This window comes from Akebia trifoliata, chromosome 11, assembly GCF_017979445.1.
Source record: "Akebia trifoliata isolate Shusen 1 chromosome 11, ASM1797944v1, whole genome shotgun sequence".
In the NCBI taxonomy this organism is placed as follows: Eukaryota; Viridiplantae; Streptophyta; class Magnoliopsida; order Ranunculales; family Lardizabalaceae; genus Akebia; species Akebia trifoliata.
The window spans coordinates 28,084,998-28,107,765 of NC_141385.1; the positions used below are offsets into that span (position 1 = coordinate 28,084,998).

At 34.6% G+C, this 22,768-nt stretch overlaps 1 protein-coding gene across 1 annotated transcript; it reads right to left on the reverse strand.

Annotated features, from left to right (window-relative positions):
- Nucleotides 1–2,426: 2,426 nt before the first annotated feature.
- On the reverse strand, nt 2,427–9,305 carry LOC147391206 (voltage-dependent chloride channel 1, chloroplastic-like). The gene is made up of 4 exons (XM_086417172.1): nt 8,471–9,305; nt 4,704–4,871; nt 4,153–4,359; nt 2,427–3,519 (listed from the first exon to the last, which is right to left on the reverse strand). Exons 1-4 carry the CDS (start codon nt 9,155–9,157, stop codon nt 3,343–3,345), a joined length of 1,239 nt encoding a protein of 412 aa, XP_086273298.1. The 5' UTR covers nt 9,158–9,305; the 3' UTR covers nt 2,427–3,342.
- Between the last annotated feature and the right edge of the window lie 13,463 nt (nt 9,306–22,768).

Here is a 22,768-nt window from a genome sequence, read left to right on the forward strand (position 1 = left end):
CAAACAGCACTTGCTGTTGCCTGACAGCCAAAAAAAAAATAGCAACTGTTGTTGCTACAGCCTCCTAAACAGCACCTGCTGTTGCCTGGCAGCCAGGAAAAAGTAGCACTGTTGTTGCTACAGCCTCCTAAGCAGCACTGTTGTTGCTACAGTCTCCTAAACAGCATCTACTGTTGTCACAACCCAATAACCAACCAATAGCTTTTGCCGCAGCCCACCAGACATTCACCTACTGTTGCTACAGCCCACTAAATAGCACCTGCTGTTGCTGTAGCACAATAATCAGCCAACTGTTGTTGCTGCAAGGAGGAAAGGATGGGAGAGAGGGAGGAGACGATGGAACCTAGCTCTGATACCAAGTGGAAAAAAACGATGGAGAGAAAAAGTATTTTATTTCATTAACCCTAATTAGGCTTTAAAGTGAAATTACAAAGACTAATAAATGGAAAAGACAAAAAAGGACAAAAGATTAAAAGATTAAAAAATCTAATAAAACAGAATTATTCAACACCTACTTCATTCGGTGACTATGTAAATGACACTTCGTTTTTGAAACAGAGGCCTCTGGAACTAACAATGGCTTCAAAATTGGATTTTATCCTAGTCTGCATGCACTCGGGAAAAGAATGTGTTATTTATTTTTATTCCGCTCTAACATTCATTTATAGCATTTTATATATATATATATATTTGTTCAGGTGTTTTCACTTACTCAATTTATGATGTCTGTCTTTGATAAGTAGTTTTCTTTGTTTAATTTGCAGGTTAGTTGTTTTTGTTTTTGGTCTTTATATCAATAGATTTCTTTTAACTATTTAGTGCTTTTTTCCACAACCAGAATTAAACTCTCCAGGTTTCATGCCTCAACATGCATTGTACTTTTCTACTTCTTAATCTCTCTTTCAACGTACTTGTGCAAGAAGAAATAAAGATAACAGGTGTCACGGTATTCATCAATCCATACATAGAACCTGACGAAGAAGAGGAAGATAAGAAGATAAGAAGGGAAGGATAAACAAGTCCAACTCTACAAAATTTTCTGAAAAAAGTGAACTTTTTCCATGTTTCGAGTCTTTCAACTGCTTATATGCTATATTTTTTTCCTTACTCTTGATTGTTTAGAGTATTGAATTCAACTCTAGTTCTGAAATTAGCTCTTGATGTGTTTTCCTTCTGATTGGTTTGGATTTTGGGAAATTTATAAGGTTGGAAAGTTTTTGGACCAGTGATCGAATCATTTGGTTATCTGATTCTCTTTCTAGATGCTTTTGAAGGTTTGTATTCCATTTGTTGAAATTGGACTGTTTAGATTCTTGATTTGATGTATGTTGGAGTAACATTTTGATTAACCAATGGAACAATTAGATTTTAGTATTAAATTTAGTGAAAATCTTATGTTTGATGAAATTTAGATTCTTGTGTTTTATTTCTAAGCAATTATATGACTCAATTTCATTTGTAAGTGCCCAATTGCTTCAATTAGAATTTGTTTAGTATGAAATTTCAATATATAATATGAATTTTGAGTTGTTTAGTTTAATTTGGTGCTTGTTTTATGATTTTTATTTTCTTTTTTTATTTATTTTTTATTTTTTTATTTCTATTTCATTTACTGTGATTGGTGAATTAAAGGACCGTCCTATTGTTTTTTAAACCTCTATATTTGACGGCCATACTCTATGGATTTTTTTTTTTTTTTTTTTTAAGCTCATTTTCCAATAATTTGATAGTCTAGGGCCATCAAAAAAAAATTCTAAAAGAAAATATTTAACAGGAGGGTCCGTCAAATATAGGCTTTTTTCACATAGTGCCTACTGATCTGAAGTAACTCTTCGATCCCTCTTGTAAGCATGTGGTACCTAAGAATAATCCTCCGACGCCTAAGTTAGAATTGTAGAGAAAACCGTATTAAAGAAAAATATTTTCAGCCTTTGTTCTCTCGACCAAAAGATATTTTCTTCTCCATTGATTTCTCTATTTATAGGTTCTTCCTTCAAATAAGGATTTCTCATTTAATCGGGATTCGATTATGGTGAATCCCCTGATTGCAAGGATTCTACACGGAATGTTAATCTCTAAGATGGAGTTCAAGATTCTTAGGAGACCTCTTCCAAGATCTCCAGACTTGATATGCATAATCCAAGATTATGTAGATATTCAGATTAGGCCTATTCTGCAAAGTAGGCCAGGTCTCCGCTTACGCTGTCCTACCCTATCGGCCAAACTAAACGCTACTACCTTGTTGGGTAGGATTAGTTTTACTAGCTCGCTTAAAGTACCACTTAATCGATTAGGACACGTATACGGTCTAGATAACGTACCATTATTGCTATAAGTACTTTTAGTTCATGATCGGTGGAACCATTGAACATCATGATCGATCCAAACAATAATATGTGATAAGACCCTGATTGATAAGTTCTCAATAGTATAATGAGGAAGTATACATAAAAACTACCAAAAAAATAAAAGTACTGTGAACGTTGAAGAACCATCCCATTAAACATCATAGATTCTGAAGATGACAAAAACCAGACATCCTATACTATTAAAGGAGATTTAGACATACCCCTCCACGTGTTGGTGAATATTGGAGGGACCCCTGTGTTTTGAAATTGATGAGATACCCCTTGACCTCAGTCTTCTCTAATAGACTACTAAAAAATGATCTAAATGTCCTCTTCGATCTGTATCCAAAGCCATTGATTCCTCCCCTCTAAAACCAATCATCTTCAACCTTTTGGGTAAATATTTGTTTACTCTATTCTAAAACCTTAAGACTCTTACCTACTTAAAAAATATATACATATCATCCACAACATAAAATTTTTGGAAATAGAATATAAAAAAATGTCGGATGGAAAAAGAGTTTTCTCAAGGGATTAAGGTGAGTTTTAAATGATGGATTGGGGACAAGATTGAATAAATTAAAAATAATTTACCATTGAAGTGGAAGAGCAGGAAGATGACTGGTTTTGAGAAGAAAAATCAAAGGTTTTTGTTCCAGGTTGAAGATGAGGAAATTTAAGTCAATTTTTATTAGTCTATTACAGAAGACCATATATCCATCTATTTGAAAACATCCTATTACTAACTACTATTACATCTGTCTTTTGTCCGTCTGGTCTGGTCTGGTCCGGTGGATTCCAGTTCTGCTATAGTACTCTATATACAAATGAACCAAACCTGTGTATGCATGCTAAGCTCACAACTAAAACCTTAAAAACTTAAACAAGCAAGGATGGGTTCTGGACCCCATGCATGTGGTACAGTAAGTTGATTTGATCAAAAGGAGAGAGAACCTTGAAAGATTCAGACCTGCTTTCTCCGTCTAGTCAGGACTCAGGAGTTGGGCCGACCGTTTGACAAGTGTTCATTAGGATGACACTTTCTCTTTGCAAGAAGCTGCTCTTGAATTAAATTTTCAATGGCAATTGCTTCTCGAATTCTTTCATGAACCTGATTGCAGATTGCATCCAGTGCAAGCATTGGAAATGGCTCTTCAATAAGAACACCAACCTGCAATGCAAGATTCTTCATCAAATTACAACTTTACAACATAAAATCAATAACATTTTTCTTTTGATCGTGGATGAGCTGAGTCTCAGAGTAAGGCCTTTTTTCCTTACTAAGTAAAGCTAGTCGAACTCTTAAAAAATAGTGAACTAAATTAGAATCAAATTAAGAGTATTTTGTTGCACGGTTACAGAGTTTAGATACTAAACCATTCACCCATCACAAAATGAAAGGATGAAATTGAGCACGAATAAAATGTAGGGTATGTACAACTGTAAAGAAAACATTTTCTCCGGAAACTCATTTTCTTGGGCTAAGAAATGTTTGCAGTGTTTGGTTGAACCCAGGAAAATGTCAAAAAGTGGGATTTTCTGCACTGACGAGAGATCATTTTCTAGGGGGTATGGTCTGAGAATATTTTCTCACCAAGATAGGAAAATGATTTTCCCACAAAAATGCATAATCATACACCTGAAAATTGCATTTTCCCGAGGAAAATATTTCTAGACAATTTTCTAGTGCAACCATACAGAACAGAACCCCAGAAATCAATGAATTGAAAACACAAGTAAAATACAGGGACTCAATTATTCGAATTATTCCGTAGATGGATAAAAATGTAGAAGAAAACCATACTTCTTCGATACAAAACAAAGAGGCGGCACTGATAAATGTAGCGGGAACAACAATCCAATTGCAATCATCCCAAAGTATGATGGGAAGTGTGAGATGCCAGAGGACCAAAAACCTTGAGGTCAAGCGAGTGTATGAGAGAGGAATTGGGATACCCATGAGCTGTTCACAGACAGCGATGCCTTCATGGAAACAAGAGATTTTTGATTCCTGCATTGAAGTGAGAGCCTATTAAAGACAATGATTAAACAATTGGGACTACCAATATTTTTGCATTAAGGGAAGATAATTTTTTGCATGCCCTAAAAGAAGATCTAGTAATGAAATTATGCCATCTAAAATTTCAAAATGTCAAATAATCCCAACTTAAACATTCCATACCTGAAAAGAAAATTCAGATTCATTTATCTTAGAAGTTTGTCGGAATAGGGTATTGAATTATATAATCTATTAATGCACTACGTAATCTAAAATTTCAAAATGTCAAAGACACACAGATAAATAATATAGTAAACGTGAACAAGAAAATTCATAATCCAAGATCAAGGAAATACCAAGACATTTCGCTTTGAATCCTCCAAGAGTAATAATTGAATACTCCGAGAGATGAACTCAATGATGCAACGGGGACGGTGCTTTGAACTAACAACTATTGCCAAATCGTCTTCCTCAAGCAAATTCTGCAAGTCTTCTCCAATATCTGAACCATAAATTACATGACACTACATTGGGAAAGAGGGAAAAAAAAGTTAGTTTGCTACTGCTTTCAAATGATATCCAGTTCAAACAAAACAATACCAAACATGAGCTTCTACAGTTTAAGTAACTAATAGTAGTTTCAAGCATCATACTCACCAAAACTCTTGGATTTTTTCTTAAATTTATTATTTTTAAGGTGTATGAGTGTAGCAGAAACAAGGAGGCGGAGATGGATGAGTAGTAAGTTGAGGAAAGACAACATCATAAATAAGTACATTTAAGGGCATTATTAATAGGTCCCAATAGGATCTAAAAAGAAGAGAGTCAATTGTTATGGTTTGGGCATGTACAACTAGACTGATGATGTCCATAAGGAGTGCTTGTGCAAGTCCAAGGCCCTATATAATGAGAGAGATTGAAACTTATACAGAAGGAGGTAATGATAAATTATATGAAGTTACCTCACTAACAATATGGCTCAATAGTGTTGAATCGCAAATAGGATTCATGTTTCTGGCCCCAATATTTGGGGTAGGCATAGATATAGACCCAGATTTTCGTATCAACAACAATCTACTCTACCAACTTTGCAAGTTGGAGTCCTCAATGTTTTGTTGTTTCAACCCGGTAAGCCTTTTTTTCTTTCAGGTATTGGGAACCTAATTAAAACTTCCAATTGGTAAATTTATTGGCATCCCCAGAAGTTCATCAAACAGAATTCCATTGGCTATTTAATTCTCAAAGGACTCGTATAACTTTTGAACTGATGCACTACATATAAACATATAAACGAATAAACTATTTAATTCCATCTGTTTCTCTCAATAAATGTATTTCAATTTCTTGTCAAATCAGGAAAATCCCAATTCAGCCTTGTAAGTGTGTGTCAGCTTCACAGCAGTTTTGTACCAATTCAATACCAATACGACTTATTCCAGTGAAAGAAGAGCACTCTCTGTTCGTGTAAAAAATGAAGAAAAAAAAATTAATCACTCCAGCTAGAAACACAAAGCAGTGATTCGGTCACACTTAAATCTGAGATTCTCAAATGACCTGCAAACTCATATAGGATACCCAGAATATAAGAGAACTCACGGTTCATCCTCTTCTTTTTCTCCAATAACTCATGGTGTTTCCTCGATAATAATGAACAGGCTATCTTATTTTTCTTTGGTAAAGTGTAACACGTTATTAGAATAGAAAAGAAAAGAAACGCAAACAGTCGCTTAGTATTACCAGATGACCTACAATAGCAAAAGAAGAAGCAAGGGATATAAAAAAGGAAACATTAACGAAACAGAGGATAATAAATAAGCTCCCATCGAGAAATAAAATCTTCAAGAAAATAGAAAAAAATTCCCCTAAAATCTCTGTAGGTCGAAACCCACTGATACAAACTATCGTCACCTATAAAATCTTGTTCCTATAACCATGTCCCTTGTGGTTCAAGAATCAAACCATGTTTGTCATCCCTATCTCGTTAGGTGTTTAACTCGAACAGTAAGTCACTGCCATTCTACAATGATAGTAATGTTACATTTAACTCAAGTTTATCTTTAAAATCAAATAGGGAAACCCAAAAGGGGGAGATTTCTCACACATCCTTTGAAAAATGATGAACATGGTTCACTTTCCATCCAAATTGTACATTTTGACCCTTGATGAAAAGATTACTTCAAAAATGATAAATAAAATAGAGAAACATGTGGATAAGTCTCTCCCTACTTGAATGCTAATTGAAGATAAGTCGATGTCAAATACCAATCATGTTTATGGATAACTTAGGCAGAGAGTCAAGCTCAAATCTGAAGAGTTCAATCCAACAGATCTCGAGAAGATTTTCTAACACACAACAAAGTTTTCATAGCCTTATCCTAAATATTTGGGCTCAGTTGAATGAATTCCGTATCTCCATTCAATTATATCTGAAGCCATATCTTATGTTAATTCAAGCAATTTCATCCTTGCTTTCACTACCTCAATCAATGCAATTTTTTTTTTGGTGTTATTCTTACTTCCATAGAACTTCAACCTACTCAGTCCTCTCAACAGGTTATCATAGTCTCTGTGCACGTGACCAAAACATCTCAATTGACTTTCACTTCGTTTATTACCTATTAGCACTATTACATTTTTCATAAATTCAATCATTTTTTCTCTTATACTTATAACCATTACAAAAAGATTATTTTATCATTTTAAATATATACAAGAAAAAATTTATTCAGTTATATAATATTAGTTTCTTTGGGACACTTGAATGAATAAATTTACACAGTTTAATAACAAGGCCAATAGGGTAAAGTCTATGTAAATATATTCATTGAGAAGAGGGGTTCTGATATGCCAACAATTATCTCAATGCTTATGATTGAGTTAAAATGCGTCGAAGAAATAAATCAGCAACATTGACTGAGTTAAATCAGTCAAAAGCGAGTTAATTTGATTTGACCGAATCAACTCAATTCAAGCTTTGACCGGTCCTCAAGACCTAGTCCAAATTCTCTTAGGACATTTTCTTTTATTGAGTTTCTATTTTTTAAGTTGCTTAAGTAGTCCTAATTAGTTTCTATTTCAATTTTAAAAAGTTTATTTTCCGAATTAGTTTCTAATTTGTCTTATGTTTAAAATTCGTTTTTATTTTTTAGGTTATAATTAGAAGTCCTTTTAGATATCCAAATTGAGTTCTAATGGGATTAGAAGGTTAGTAATATCTTATAGATAGATTAGAAAGTTGCTTTTTAGTATTTTAGAAGGTTTCTAAGTTGTTATGAAGAAGTTATCTATATAAGGAGCTCCAATAAACAAATTCAGCAATGAGTTATTTTTTTTAAAATTGATAAATAATAGAAAAAGAAGAGACTTTTTCCCTTTCTTTGTTTTTTTTATATTTTATTTTGAGCATAAGAGCCCAATATTGGTTCTTAATTTTAGTGTTTGTGGTTGATTTCCATCAATCTCAAACTTAAATTAAAGTTTCTAGTCTGTTTTGCTCGACATAGAGATTCATCATTACTCCTAGTTCTTGGGATTTCACCTTAGAACCAGATTTTTAACATAGACTCTAAGTTTGTATGTTCTACCCTACATCAAGTTCAGTAAAGATAATAAAAAGGAGTCATATATATATGGGAAGTGTTCAAGGGCCCTAAAGAGAGCCAAACATTTTTCAAAATAGGGGTTACAAGTTTCGGAGTGGGCTGATTTTATGTGAGGATGATCTCTAGAGTGAAGAGATCATCATCACCAAAAATCAGCTCATTCCAAAACTTCTAACCCTAGTTTACAAGTTGAAGAATCGTGGACCGTTCGATTTTTGTAAACCACTTTTGATGGGGTTAGAAGTTTCAGAATGGACTAGTTTTTTGTGAGGATAATCTCCTCATCATAGAGATAATCCTCACCAAAAATCAGCCCATTCCAAAACTCCTAACCCATACATTGAAAAAATGTTTGGCACAATGTTTGGCTCCCTTTAGGGCTTCCGAACACCGCCCTATATATATGCATTCACATGGATGATATATTAATTTTATACAATCTACTTGATTCCTTTTAAATAAACAAAACTTAATTACTCTAAACCTAAATAAACAAGCCAAAATAAATAAATTGGGCAAACCTTGAGGGCGACCGGAAATGCCATAACATACTGCAAGAGTGCCTTCTTTAGCAATGCATCACTTGAACTATCTACGCCAGCCATCACCTGTCCAGCAAACTCACTTGTACCGGCTATCACCTTTGTCCATGCCTTCCTCCCTTCTTCAAACCTCGAATAGGATGCCTCTGTCCTAAAAACAAGTAAAAGTGCCAAAGCCGGAGCAGTCAACTGGTATGGCAACGATGAAGCCCTTAAGAGCGGAAAAAACTCAGGCAACCAATGCAAAGATACAGCCGAATTATAACTCGCAACGACCACTGCAACAGACGTGAATGCAATTACTGGTGGAATCAAAGAGAGAATCACTCGGGATGAGAAGCTGGACAAGAGGTGGCGAATGTGTCGAAGAGAGCTTCGATGCTCAAGCCAACTCTCGTGGCTGTAAAGAGATCGTTTCTGTTTCATCCTAGCCTCTTTTATACCATCAGCCCAATCGGGAATTGTTCGAAGAACCCAAGGTAGGGTTAGGGTTTGGGTTTGTTCAGGAGGAGGTTTTGAAGATTGAGAACAGAGGATTTTGAAGGAGATGTGATTGGAGAAGTTGGAGGGAATCGAAGAACGTAATGTGAGGACTTTGGTGGAGGAGAAATGGGAAGTGTTTGATAAATTGATGGGAGATTTGGGAAGAGTTGTTGGTTTTCTCATTTGTGGAAGTTAGGGTTTGAGTTTGGGTTTGGGGAGAAAGGGAAGGAGATGGAAAGAGAGGGAACATGTCTTTGTTTTAGTTTTGAGAGTGAAAATGGAGTGAGAGAAAGAGAGCGGAGGAAGTTAGAAGCGGTTATTTGTGAATGAGGATTTTACACATTACCGAATTTGGTCGGATATTATAAAGTGGGAGTAGGTAGAAAAGATATAAGTTAGAGAGTCGTATGAGTTGAGTCGTTTCAGCATTTTCCTATAATAAGTGGAGTCGTGCTGGGGTGACAAAGAGCATGTACTGTGATTCTCACAATACTGACGTGGACTTGCATACAAAGCCTTAGATGGTTTTTACTCGTATCACGAGGAAACATATTCCCACTTGAGACATGTGAGAATTTTAGTGTCATTTCAGCATTTTCCTATAAGTTGAGTCGTGTTGGGGTGACACAAGTATTTACTGTGATTCTCACAATTCTGTCGTGGACATGCATAAAAAACCGTAGATGATTTTTACTCGTATCACTAGAAAACACATCTATGATTATGTGCACATCCCACGTCAAACTTGTGAGAATCGCAATAATATGTTTATTTTTACGTTTTTACCCTTAAGATAGACAGTTGCTATTGACACCCCAACTTTTACTTATCACAACTTACTTAGATTATTTGTTATACCCCTATTCAAGAATAAAACACACCATTCAAACATTATAAAGATTTAGCTCAAGTTATTAATCAACATTACAAAACATTATGACACTCTTTTAAACAATTTTATCAATTGTTTACAGTTAGTATGCTATTATTGGCACCCGAGCTTTTACTTATTCTTAATCATTCGGTTATTTTTTTAAGTTTTAATTGGGATGTTATAAGTAAAAGTTGGGGTGCTAATAGCAGCTCTCATCTTTTATCTTTTGGGAAATTTATTTTTAAAAAACTCGTGAAAATAAATATTTAAAAAAAAGTTAAATTTTTTTTCATATTTATCATTAGGAACCCAAACCACTATTTCAAGTGGCGTTTTGATTGATTTACTAAATTTCCCCCAAAAAAATAGCATTTCATGTGGCATTTTTTACATTGATGAAAAAAATTGCTACTTGAAATGACGTTTTTTCAATTAATTCTAAAAGACACCACTTTAGTGACGTTTCTGAATAAAATTCAATTCTTTAAAAAAAAAAAACTAACCGTTAAAGTATATCCCTTGATTAGTCATTTTCATCTTCTCCTATATACACATGTTACCCCTTAATTTTTTCTCACCAAACTATTTCTCAAATATCATCTCTCTCATTGCTACCAATCCTCTCAACTTATAGAACAATATCAAATTCTCTCATCATCTTATTACTTTTACTTTTATTTTTATTTTTTTCTTAATTAATCTAAAATGTCTTCAAAATCAATCTGTAATACCCTGAATTCTAGTTAGTATTTCGAGAAAATATAATAATGAAATTGGAGAAATTTCGGACAAAGGGACTTAAGGTAAAACACTCAAATTTTTCTCTGTTCATTTTTTGTGAAATATGACTTCGTCATTAAATTCAAAATGGTCGAAAAACATACTTTAGCCCGTAAACACGCTCGAATTCGAGTTCGGATGAAAAAATTATAAAAATTCTCGAATTTCGTGTCAAATGGGACCCAAAACAGTGAATTTTTGTTAAAGCGAGAATTAATAAAATCTAAATGCAATATTGGGTCCGCAACAAAAAATTATAAAGAATGAAATATTCATTCGTCAATTTTCGAGTCCGGGAAGTCAAGTTATCGTCGAAAATAAAATAATATGAAATTACCAACTTTGCCCTTCAAGTCATTATAAAAGAAACTTAAAGTTTCTTTTATTTCATTTCTCCTCTATCAACAAACCTAAGCCTAGCTAAGCAAGCCACCAAGGGTTTCAACCTCTTCGCCTCAAGGTCCTATACAAATGGGCCACCGTTAAGCCTCGATAAAGAAGAAGAAGTTGTCGACATCAACAAACTCTACATTCCCCTGGGTTTTAATCATAGTTTTCCATCTTTCTTCCCTACTCTCCATCAAGAATCAGCGAGAGGGTTTCGACACACTCCTCGTAAGGTTTCATCTACCTCGAGGAAGGTTCGTTCTCCATCATAAAAGGAATAGAGAGTACCATTATCAAGGTGTCTGCGACCATCAACCATCTAGCATCCAAGATCACCAACCTTGACATTCTTGTCGCTCTTTTCTTTCGATCAATCATCGAAAGCCACACAAGTAGGATGCATTTCCTTCTACCCTCAAGTTATATGATGTTTTCTATAGAATATGATTCTAATCATTGAGGCTATTTTATCTAAATAATTAGCAATGCGACAAAGTTCACATAGATTCGATTTGAGTTAAGCATGGTTTTAGGTTTCTATTAATTTGATTTCATGTTAGGAATAGAGATTTGACATATTTTTATCAATATTTAACATTACTTTCAAGGGTTGGTCAAAGTATTTAAAGAACGGAAGACAAATTCGAAAAATGGATCGAAAAACTAAAATTTCACGAAAAGGTTTAGTGCTGTCGACAGGAGTTAGCGGTGCCACCGACACCTGCGGCAAGCCATTATGTCGGTGGAACCGATAGAATCATGTTTCTGCCACTGACAGAAATTTCTTAGCCAAATTGAGATCTGGCTCCGAGGTTGCTCTCCTTATGGCTCATACATGTTTTCCCACCCTTCATTTCATTAAAAATATTTAAGTCCATTTACTCTAAGTTATTTAATGAAATTAAGGTTTTATCCCCATTTTCGAAACAATAAGAATGATTTCAATATCCAAAACTCAAAGGATCAAAATCCAATTTTTTGGTTTTAAGAACAAAATGAAAATTTCGACGTTTTTGTCCGATTTTCAAAATACGATATCTTTTATGTTACTTTGAATTAAGTTATAAAAATTACATGATTTTTCTCATATTGTCGAGGGCTATCTATTACAAAAATGCATTTTCAATTTCGACAACTTTGAAAAATCACATTTTCCACCACTTAGCCAAATTTTAACAACTTTTCCAACGACCTCGTATTGTGGTTCTATCATGTTTTTCGAGTCTTTCTACTCAACCAAAACCCCTCGAATGGAATTGGTAGATGCTCTATGGTTTTCAAATAATTTGAAGTGCGAAATTATTTTGATAGATATGTAAGAAGTTAGTCGATGGATTGTTCGATTGATTGATGGATGGATAGAGAGAATGTATGTTCTCGACTGATTGTTAGGACAATGCCTCCAGTTCTATGTGATGACATGCCACGTAAAACATGATGAAATGATAAATTGATGGAATGATTGAGGGATGAAAATGACAGATGGATGTTACTGGAGGACACTACCAAACCTTATTTGTATTTTTGATAAAAAAAATGATATACTATATACAAAATAAAATAATTTGTTTACTAGGAAAGAGTCGTGGAAAACCTACAAAAAGTGATGCGTTATTGTATATCCGGAAACGACAAGTCAATCTAGGATCAGCACTAGATGTCATATGATCTTCGGTAGTATAGGACACCTTAGCATATTACAGCTTATGAAATCCGAGAATTTTTCCTACTTCTTTCCTAGGGAATGTCATGTGTAAAGGCGGTATCTGTATAGTATATAGGTAGGTGGGGTTCACATGTATTGTCTTTTAATAGGCTTCAACGCGAGGGATCTCTTTGACTAGTTAATGATCACTGTTAGTTTGCAATCATCAAATGGTAAGCCTAACTGTAAGGTGATGTAAAACCTTGAATTTTTATTTGTATCTCGAGGAAAAAGAAATAATTGAATTTTGAAAAAATCTTGAAAGTGGGACTTATTGTAAAATTGTAAGATTTTGTTCTGGTCATTTTTAATGATATTTGACCTCACTATTAGATTCAAAATGGTCGGAAAACATAATTTCGCCTTTAAGCACACTCAAATGCGAGTTCGAACATAAAATTTTCAAAATCCTCGATTTTTGAGTCGAACTAGGCTAAAATAATGATTTTTTGCTAGAGTAAGAATTTTTAAAGTTTGATCATATCATTGGGTTTGTAACGAAAAATTATAGAAAATGGACTATTTACTTATTAGTTTTGGAGCCTAAAAAGTCAAATTATCTTCAAAAACGAAAACGATGTCAATTTTAGGATCCCATTGGGCCAAAAAAGTAAATTTTTGTTAGAGACATAATTTGTAGAATTTTACTACATCATTAGATCTGGAACGAAAAATTAGACAAAATAGAATATTCATTCGTTACTTTTGGAGTCCGAACGGTCAAGTTATCGTCGAATGAAACAATAGTAAAATATCAATTTTGTCCCACAATTATATAAATAATTTTAAATAATAAAAAAATGCTATTCATCTTCCAACTCGTCCAAAACCAGTTAAGTATTTTTAGCTTTTTATTTTTTTTCAAACCTTCAACCTCTGATTTGCCGCGAACGATCCGTTTTCAACCTTCGACACAGAAGGAAAAATCGTCCGCAGTCTTGTTCTCTACAAAATCCACCCAATTTCTTTTTGTTTTCTCTTATTTTTCACATCGAATCATCAAAAATCAATCGTATATATATATATATATATATGATTTCAAAACTTCGATCCTATTTTTTATCTATTTTGAGGTCAAATCGTCCTTCGTAGTAAAAGAGAGATATGACGACGGCATCGAGATCTTCGAAAATACCAAATCAAATTAAAAAATAAACCACCTCGAAGTTCATTCTACCTCAATTTTCATGTCAACCACATCGACTTCCACGCACGTGCTTCAATTCTTTCGTGCATAGATTGTAAAGAACTCTCAATTTCTATTAGTAATCGTAGATTATAAAAATTGCATTTAGGATTTTATTAAATATTTGTGATTTGTTTCCAAAATAATAGAATTCAATTAGTTATTTCAAATTTACGCCAGAACTTGCATATTTGATATGTTTAATTGTATTCTATAACAAATTATACGTGGGTAGGATATTTTATCAAGTTATTTCTGTTAGTTGGGTCGTTTGCATTGCTCGGACCCCGTTTTGATCTAAATTTTGTATTTTTTCAATGTTATTTAAAAAAATGAATTTCATAGTTGAAAAAATGATTTAATATTCAATGAACTCCTATTGAGTTGATAAATATCAGAAAGTAAATATTTTTTTTTCAAAGATTGAGAACTACGAAAATTGGAAAAAGGGAAAAAGATGATGAAATGGTAAAATGTCAGAATCACACCCGATGGGTGATGTTTATATTTTACATTCAAAAAGATGGGATGTCACACCCCGTGCACGTGCCAAACTAGGCCCGTTATTAGTTGGGATAGTGGTGTGGTAGCAGTACTACACATGAAATGCTCCATGAGCTGACACGTGGATGCGGGTAGGAAATACGATCGAGGAGTGATGTTTACATTTTACATTGTTGTGTTGTGCGTAGGTTGGTGAACGGACATCTAGGGAAAATGATTGGTTGCATGTTTATTTTAATTTTGTAGGCGCAAAGACTCCAAGTACTGGTATTTATTTTAGGCCGGGTGACCACAATTGCATGGTAGAAAATTGGATATCCATTATCAACCTTGTATTGTTAATTTCTCTTTTATTTTCAAATGAAAATAATATATATATGTATATATATATATATATATTTGTGAGCTGTTAAAGAGTCTGTAAATGCCTAAAGGGATAATGCGTCATATAATCCGGAGTGGTATATTATCCTGAGATGTACAGTAGGGATAACCAAACTTATACGTGGTATGGGACGTATATAAGAGTGGAGTCTGAAAGCGCCCTCGATCCGCGGGGTGCGCGGATCCGCTTTTGACCTTTGAGGTTTGGGAGTCGCCACCTAGTTATTATGGTCTAGGAACCAAACTGACTCTAAAACGGATAATGAACTAATCTACTACAGAAGATCTGAATCCGGGGATCATATTACGAAGTTGGAAGGTGTTAGGCACCAATCCCGCCCGGCCATTACCGGTCTCTACTTATCCCAAATAAATCTACATCGCTAATGACAAATCTAAATTAAAAAATAATGAAATTCTTACCTTCGATCTGCAAAAGTGTTATTCCCTCAGATCTGGTGAAAACGGCTCCTTGTACCGTATTCCTTACTTCGTTCTATCTCCGGATCTGATTTCTGATCTCCGAGGTAAGGTATCTCCTTCTTCGATCTGGGTGCTTCGAATTTGTTGTGGATTTTTGGGATGTTTTTGAGAGATTTTTAGGTGTTTTTTAAGCTAAAATCGAAGCATGGGTGTTAGGTAAGGAGTTGAAGCTCCAAAATTAGGGTTTTGGAGAGGTTGTGGAGGCTTCTTCACCTACTTTTCCTAGGATTTTTTCTTTGATACGAAAATAGGGTGTGGAGGCTTCTATTTATAAAGTTTTTTAGGAGAATTAGGGTTTGATTAGGGTTTCTTTTTAGGGTTTCAATTAGGGTTTAGACTTTGGTCTCATGAGATTGACTTAGTCTTTAGGGTTTTGACTTAGGATTTTGACTTTAGTCTTATGAGATTGACTTGATTAGTTTAGATTAGGATTTTGATTTAGGGTTTTGACTTTAGTCTTATGAGATTGACTTGATTAGTTTAGATTAGGGTTTTGATTTAGGGTTTTGACTTTAGTCTTATGAGATTGACTTTAATACTTGACTTTAGTCTTACTTAATTGACTTTAATTTTGACTTTAGTCTTATTTGATTGATTTTAATATCTTGACTTTAGTCTTACTTGATTGACTTTAAATTTTGGAGATCCCCCCTCTATTATATCTTTAATTCTTTGGACCCCCAAATGGAGGGGTCCTTAAAGAAATATCTTGCGAACCATCAACAATTTTGCCTGAAAGCCTGATTGATTGATTTTTTTGTTCAAATTTTAAAATTAATTTTATTTACGTTTCAATTTACATTATTTAATGATTTATTTATTAATTTCAAAATTTTTAATTATTAAAATTGTGAAATTATCATTTTACCCTCGGAGATGATTTTTTACGTTTTAAGTCATTTTTCAATGTTCCAGGATGTTTTGGAATCAATTTTTCGTAAGGAATTCAATAGGAGTGTTGGTTTTTGTCATTTATGAAGTTTTTTTGTATGAAATTATCGTGAACTTGATGAGGGGCATTTTCGTAATTTTGTCGAATTTTGTGAAAATTGGCGAAATGATTTATTTGATTTCGATTTGTTGTTTTATGTGTTTGAATGAGTTTCCCTAAGCGTAATGTAGGCTCTAAGGATATTTTGATGTTGGGGGTATTTTGGTAATTTGATCATTTTTTAGTGATTTTTATCGTGAAGTTTTTTTTTTTGTTGCAAGATGATGATTTCTATGTTTCTGGGATCGTATTTTCCTAGCGTATCGTGATTTCTAAGGTTTTGTTAGTTCGAGATACCTTATCCGGATTTCTGAAACATTTCTGGTAACAAAATAAAGCAATGGAATACACATCCATCATTTGGAATCATTGCGATCGGATTGACGAGTTGATTAATCAGGCGAGTGCAAAAATGGGGTGTCTACCGATGCCCCTCTTTGGCAGAAGATTGAGGCAAACTAGATAGCAAATCTATTTTGATAGATAGTGCGATATATGAATGCCAAAGCTAGTGACAGTTCATTTTGTAGCCTGATTTAGCAATTTGTCAGGGTGTACGGATCCTTGAGGATAAAGCTCTCCCTGAATTAAAAGGTTGTCAGGTCCTTGAGCGCAAACTCTCACTGACAGTGTATAATCCTTGAATTTTAGAAAATTCTCCTTGACTGATGTAACAACTGTGCAAGTGTGTGATTTAAAATCTGAGCATAATTTGAGCATAATCTGAATATAAACTGAGCATAATTTGAATATAAACTGAGCATAAACTGAGCATAATTCCGGGAAAACCCTCGGCGGTAACTGAGCATAATTCTGAGAAAACCCTTGGCGACATCTGAGCATAGTTCAAAGAAAGCCATCGGCGGCATCTGAGCATAATTCCAAGAAAACCCTTGATGGCATCTGAGCATAGTTCCGAGAAAACCCTCGGCGGCATCTAAGCATAATTCCAAGAAAACCCTCGGCGGCATCTGAGCATAGTTCCGAGAAATCCCTCGGCGACATCTGAGCATAATTCCAAGAAAACCCTCGGCGGCATCTGAACATAGCTCCGAGAAAGCCCTCGGCGACATCTGAGCATAATTCCAAGAAAACCCTCGGCGGCATCTAAACATAGTTCCGAGAAAGCCCTCGGCGGCATCTAAGCATAATTCCAAGAAAACCCTTGGCGGCATTTGAGCATAGTTCCGAGAAAGTCCTCGGCGGCATCTGAGCATAATCCAAGTTAACCCTTGGCGGCAACTGAGCAAAATCCAAGATAACCCTTGGCGACAACTGAGCAAAATCCAAGATAACCCTTGGCGACAACTGAGCAAAATCCAAGATAACCCTTGGCGGAAACTGAGCAAAATCCAAGTTAATCCTTGGCGATAACTGAGCAAAATCCAAGATAACCCTTGGCGGCAACTGAGCAAAATCCAAGTTAACCATTGGCGATAACTGAGCAAAATCCAAGATAACCATTGGCGATAACTGAGCAAAACTGGTAGAGGAACGAAGGAATTTTGGGAAAGAATGAATGAATTTTGAGAAGACTGATTGGAATGAATCAGGAAGAGTAATGATCGAATCTAAGAATGATTGGATCTAGAAAGGAATCTGGGAACGAAAGAATGCCATATTTCCTAATGAGTTACTAGTTGATCTTTGGACACAATCAAATGTGAGATCCAAAGTGTTTTTGTTTGAACCTCAAGGTTTTATCCAAAAAGTTTTATGAATTTAAAACCTGAGTTTTTTATTTCTTTTGAACCTCAAAAGTTTTTCGAAAAACTGTTATCAAGAGGGTAACCTTAAGTTTGTGGTTCTCATTATCTTTTAGGATTAAGATTGCTCAAAAACAAAATGCCCCTAGTTTGAGCATGGCCTTGAAAATAATTGAACACATCATAAAAAAAATGCCCCTAGTATAAGGGGGAAAAGTTACATTAAAAAAAAAAATGCCCCTTGTATGAAGGTTTGAAATAATTGATTACCACAAGCGCAATAAAGACTCACTTTTAATTTTGATTAATTTTATTGAAGGTTTTGAGTCAGGCTCAAGAGTACAAAATTATTTCCTTTCGAGACTCATCATAGAATTCACCCTTATCTCCCTTGGTTCACTTGGGGAAGTAAAAATTTTCATATCGATCGTAGACAAGATACTTGTGGCTTCTGAGTCTATGCCTGGTTTAAGCGAAGTATTGAACTTGATTATTCGGACTTCTGATGTTTCAACTCGGACCGTTCTCAACTTGGGATTTTCTTCTATTTTTCTTTGCTGCTCTAACTTTTGCATAGATCGCATTTTCAGGTTTTCGATCTATCGAGCTTGCTCTAGTTTTTGCCTAGATCGCCTTTTCAGGTTTTCGATCTAACGAGCTTTTTTTTCTCTGATTGTTGCCAAAGTTGTCCTTTCAGATTTTCAACATTGCGAGCTTGCCTTAATTTTTTTGCCTAAGTCGCCTTTTTTAGGTTTTCAACTTAGCAGGCATCATCATTTTTTTTATCTTTTTTATCTTTTCTCCTCTTTTGATCTTCTAGAGTTACTGTCTGATCATGCTTTGCTATCTTCCTTGACTTTTCACAGAGTACTTAGGAGGACTTTTATAGGTAAGCTTAGGACTGGGTATAAATAGAAAGAGATTTTGAGGCTAAAAAACCCGAATGCCCCTTGTGTGGCATTTCTTTTACTTTGTTTTAAATTTTCTTCCCCATTTTGAAGATATTTTTCTTTTCTTTTGAATTTTTTCTTGATTTTTATTGTGTGGGAAAATAGATTTTTTTTATTTTGATATGGTCGGGCCTGAAGTAACTTCTCAGGTTGCCTACGTACCCCAGATTTTTGGGATCAGACCAAAACGTAGTTCCAAATTTTCCCTCCCCTAGATTAGGTGAACGGGCTGAGAAAGAAAAAGGCATCATTTTTTTTTTAAAGGCTGCAAGGGGCTGAGAACGGAGATATTGAACTGGGTAGCAGGAAAATTGATTCAGTCAAAGATGGCCTCCTTAAATGTAGTACCGTTTGATCTGGTCAAGGTTGGTTGGCTCTGGTAATTCGATTTCATCATGATCTTAAAGCCTGGCAGTTTTTTTCGGGTAATATTTCATTGACGATGAATAGATCCCCCCAATCTGGTTTGAACTTCCCTCTAGGGTCAAAGATAGGTGCTCGATTCTCTTTGAGTACTAAATCCCTGACTTGTAAGTGACGGTGTAGACACCTCATTTTTGTACTTGCCTGATTAATCAACTCGTCAACTCGATCGCAATGATTCCCAATGATGGATGTTTATTCCATTGCTTTATTTTGTTACCAGAAATATTTCAGAAATCTGGATGAGGTATCTCAAACTGACAAAACCTTAGAAACCACGCTACGCTAGGAAAATACGACTCCAGAAACATAGAAATCATCATCTTGCAGACCCAAAAAGAAGCTTCACGATAAAAATCACTAAAAATGATCAAATTACCAAAATACCCCTAACCTTAAAATATCTCTAGAGCCTACGTTACGATTAGGAAAATCCTTTCGAACATATAAAACAACAAATCGAAATCAAATAAATCATTTCACCAATTTTCACAAAATTTGATAAAATTACGAAAATACCCCTCATAAAGTTTATAACCATTTCACACGAAAAATTTCATAAATGACACAAACTAATATTTCCATTGAATTCCTTATGAAAAATCGATTCTAAAACATCCTAGAACATTAAAAATCGACTTAAAACGTGAAAAGTCCTCTCCGGGGGTAAAACGGTAATTTCACAATTTTCATAATTAAAAATTTCGAAATTAATAAATAAAACATTAAATAATTAAAGTGAAACATTAATGAAATTAATTTAAAATTTTAAACTTAAAAAATCGATCAATCGGGCTTTCAAGTAAAATTGTTGAGGGTTCGTGAGATATTTCTTTAAGGACCCCTCCATTTGGGGGTCCAAAGAATTAAAGATATAATAGAGAGGGGTTCTCCAAAAAATCAAAGTAAACCAAGTAAGACTAAATTCAAAATCTTAAAGTCAATCTAGTGAGATTAAAGTCAAAATTAAAGTCAATTAAGCAAGACTGAAGTCAAAGATATTAAAAGTCAATCAATTAAGACTAAAGTCAAAATATTAAAAGTCAATCAAATAAGACCAAAAGTCAAAATCATAATAGAATTCTAATTAAATAATAACTCTATCTAATAGAGTTCTAACTAAAAAACAATTCTACCTAAAACAATTCTAATTAAAACACAATTCTACCTAAAAATTTCTAACTGAAACATAACTCTAATTAAAAGAGTTATAATCAAACACTAATGCTATCTAAATCAACCCTTAAAAAAATCTATAAATAGAGGTCCTCACATCCTATTTTCGTATCCAATCATAAACCCTAAGAGAAGTAGGTCTAGAAGCCCCCCTAGCCTCCCATAAACCCTAGTTTTGGAGCCCCAACTCCTTACCTAACATCCCTCCTTCGATTTTAGCCTAAAGAACATCCAAAAGCCTTCCAAAAATATCACAAAATCCGCAACAAACTTGAAGAGTTCAGATCCAAAAATAAGGAGATACCTTGCCTCGGAGATCCGAAATCAAATTCGGAGACAGAACGAAGCAAGGGAGTACGGTACAAGGAGCTATTTTTGTCAGATCTGAGGGAATAAAGTTTGCTATCGGAAAGGTATAACCTTTTTTATTTTTTTATTTATTATCATCTAAGTTGTTAGCAATGTAATTTACTTGGGAAATTAGTAGAGACCGGCTTTGGCCGGGCGGGGTTGGTGCCTAACACCTTCCAACCCCGTAACATGATCCCCGAATTCAGCTTTTTTTGATTTTAGATTAGTTTTTTTTTTATCCATTTAGAGTCATTGATCGATTCCTAGACCTTAACAACTAGGTGGCGATTCCCAAACCTCAAGGGTCAAAAGCGGATCCGCGCACCCCGCGGATCGAGGGCGCTTTCAGACGGGCCTTGATCTTTTTGTCAAACGCACGGGCAACTCTTCTTTGATAAGCTTGCACGTGGTACAACGCTCTTAGTCGTTTTTTTCGATCAAATTCAATTCTTCATACCGTTGGCGAACCCAATCTGCTTTTGACAACTGACTTTCTAACAAAACCCTGAGAGACGGAATCTCCATTTCAACTGGCAAGACTGCTTCCATGCCATACACTAAGGAGTAGGGAGTAGCTCCGGTGGAGAATCGAATTGAGGTTCGATATGCCCATAATGCAAATGGCAGTTTTTCTTACCAATCTCGATGTGATTGACACATTTTTCTGAGGACAGTCTTAATATTCTTATTAGCTGCTTCGACTGCTCTGTTAGTCTGAGGGCGGTAGAGAGATAATGTGATGTCGAATCTCGAACTTTGAATACAGAGTGATAACCTAAGCTTTGATATACGACCTATTATCAGATATCAATACCGCTTCAACTGTTTCATAATCTGATAATGGTAATCTATTATGGGAGCTCTACCATGTTGAGAAGACTAGCACTGATACATTTTGTAAGATCTTCTTTGATCTCATTTTATCAATTCAATATCTAATCCGTGTCAAACAGCACCCAAGCCTATACCTAACATATCTTCATAGGCTCACGTGAACAAGTCTTTGAAATTTCTGAGAAAATTCATTATCCTCTTGTGTTCCTCTAGGGATAGGATGGTTTCTATTTAAATCTCTTTAGGAATTTATTTCTGTTCCGAAGTCAATGACCTTTGCTTTCTTGAGCCCGACTCTTATCTTCTTGTCCTTGAAGCTAGATTATTAGTTAATTCGTTAATGCGCTCGAGATATTCAAAAATTTCTTTTGTCCGATCAATTTCAGATGGGGCAACAGACACCTCTATAGACTCGATGAACTAACTTGACTCAATAGGAAAGAGTAGACTCAATCTAAGGAAGACATGACCTTGTTGGAAAAAGGACTCGAGCTAACCCAAATGACTCATGAAAACTCAAGACAAGTACATACACGAGTTTGATGAGGACTGAGATATTACTTACAACCGGTAGGATTGGAGCACTATGATCTTCAAAGAACAATTGGATGATGTTGAGAAATTTTGAGGTCATTTCTGACTGTTGACTTGATATTGACGTTTACTCTAACTGACCGGATTTACAACCCTAGCTAGACGATGGACGATTGAGCTTAGATACAATGATAACCCTTAAATCTCTTTGAAGGTGAATTTAACCAATTTCAGTTTCACCCCTTGATAACATTTTAAATGAATCTTAAGATTTTATTGAATTTTGTGCATCAATCCATTAAACAATTCATTTATTCAATGATTATTCAGAAGAAAAATAATTTTATTGCACTCTTGAAAATAATGTTTTTATTGAATAACAATTTTCGCAATTCTGATTATTTTTTGCAATCATTTTCTTTTTAGAAAAACATATTTTGATAATTTTACAAGGTACATGCAAAAAATAGATTTTTGGTAAAAAATATATTTCAAAAATTTTCTATGTAAAAATAGATCTTTTGTA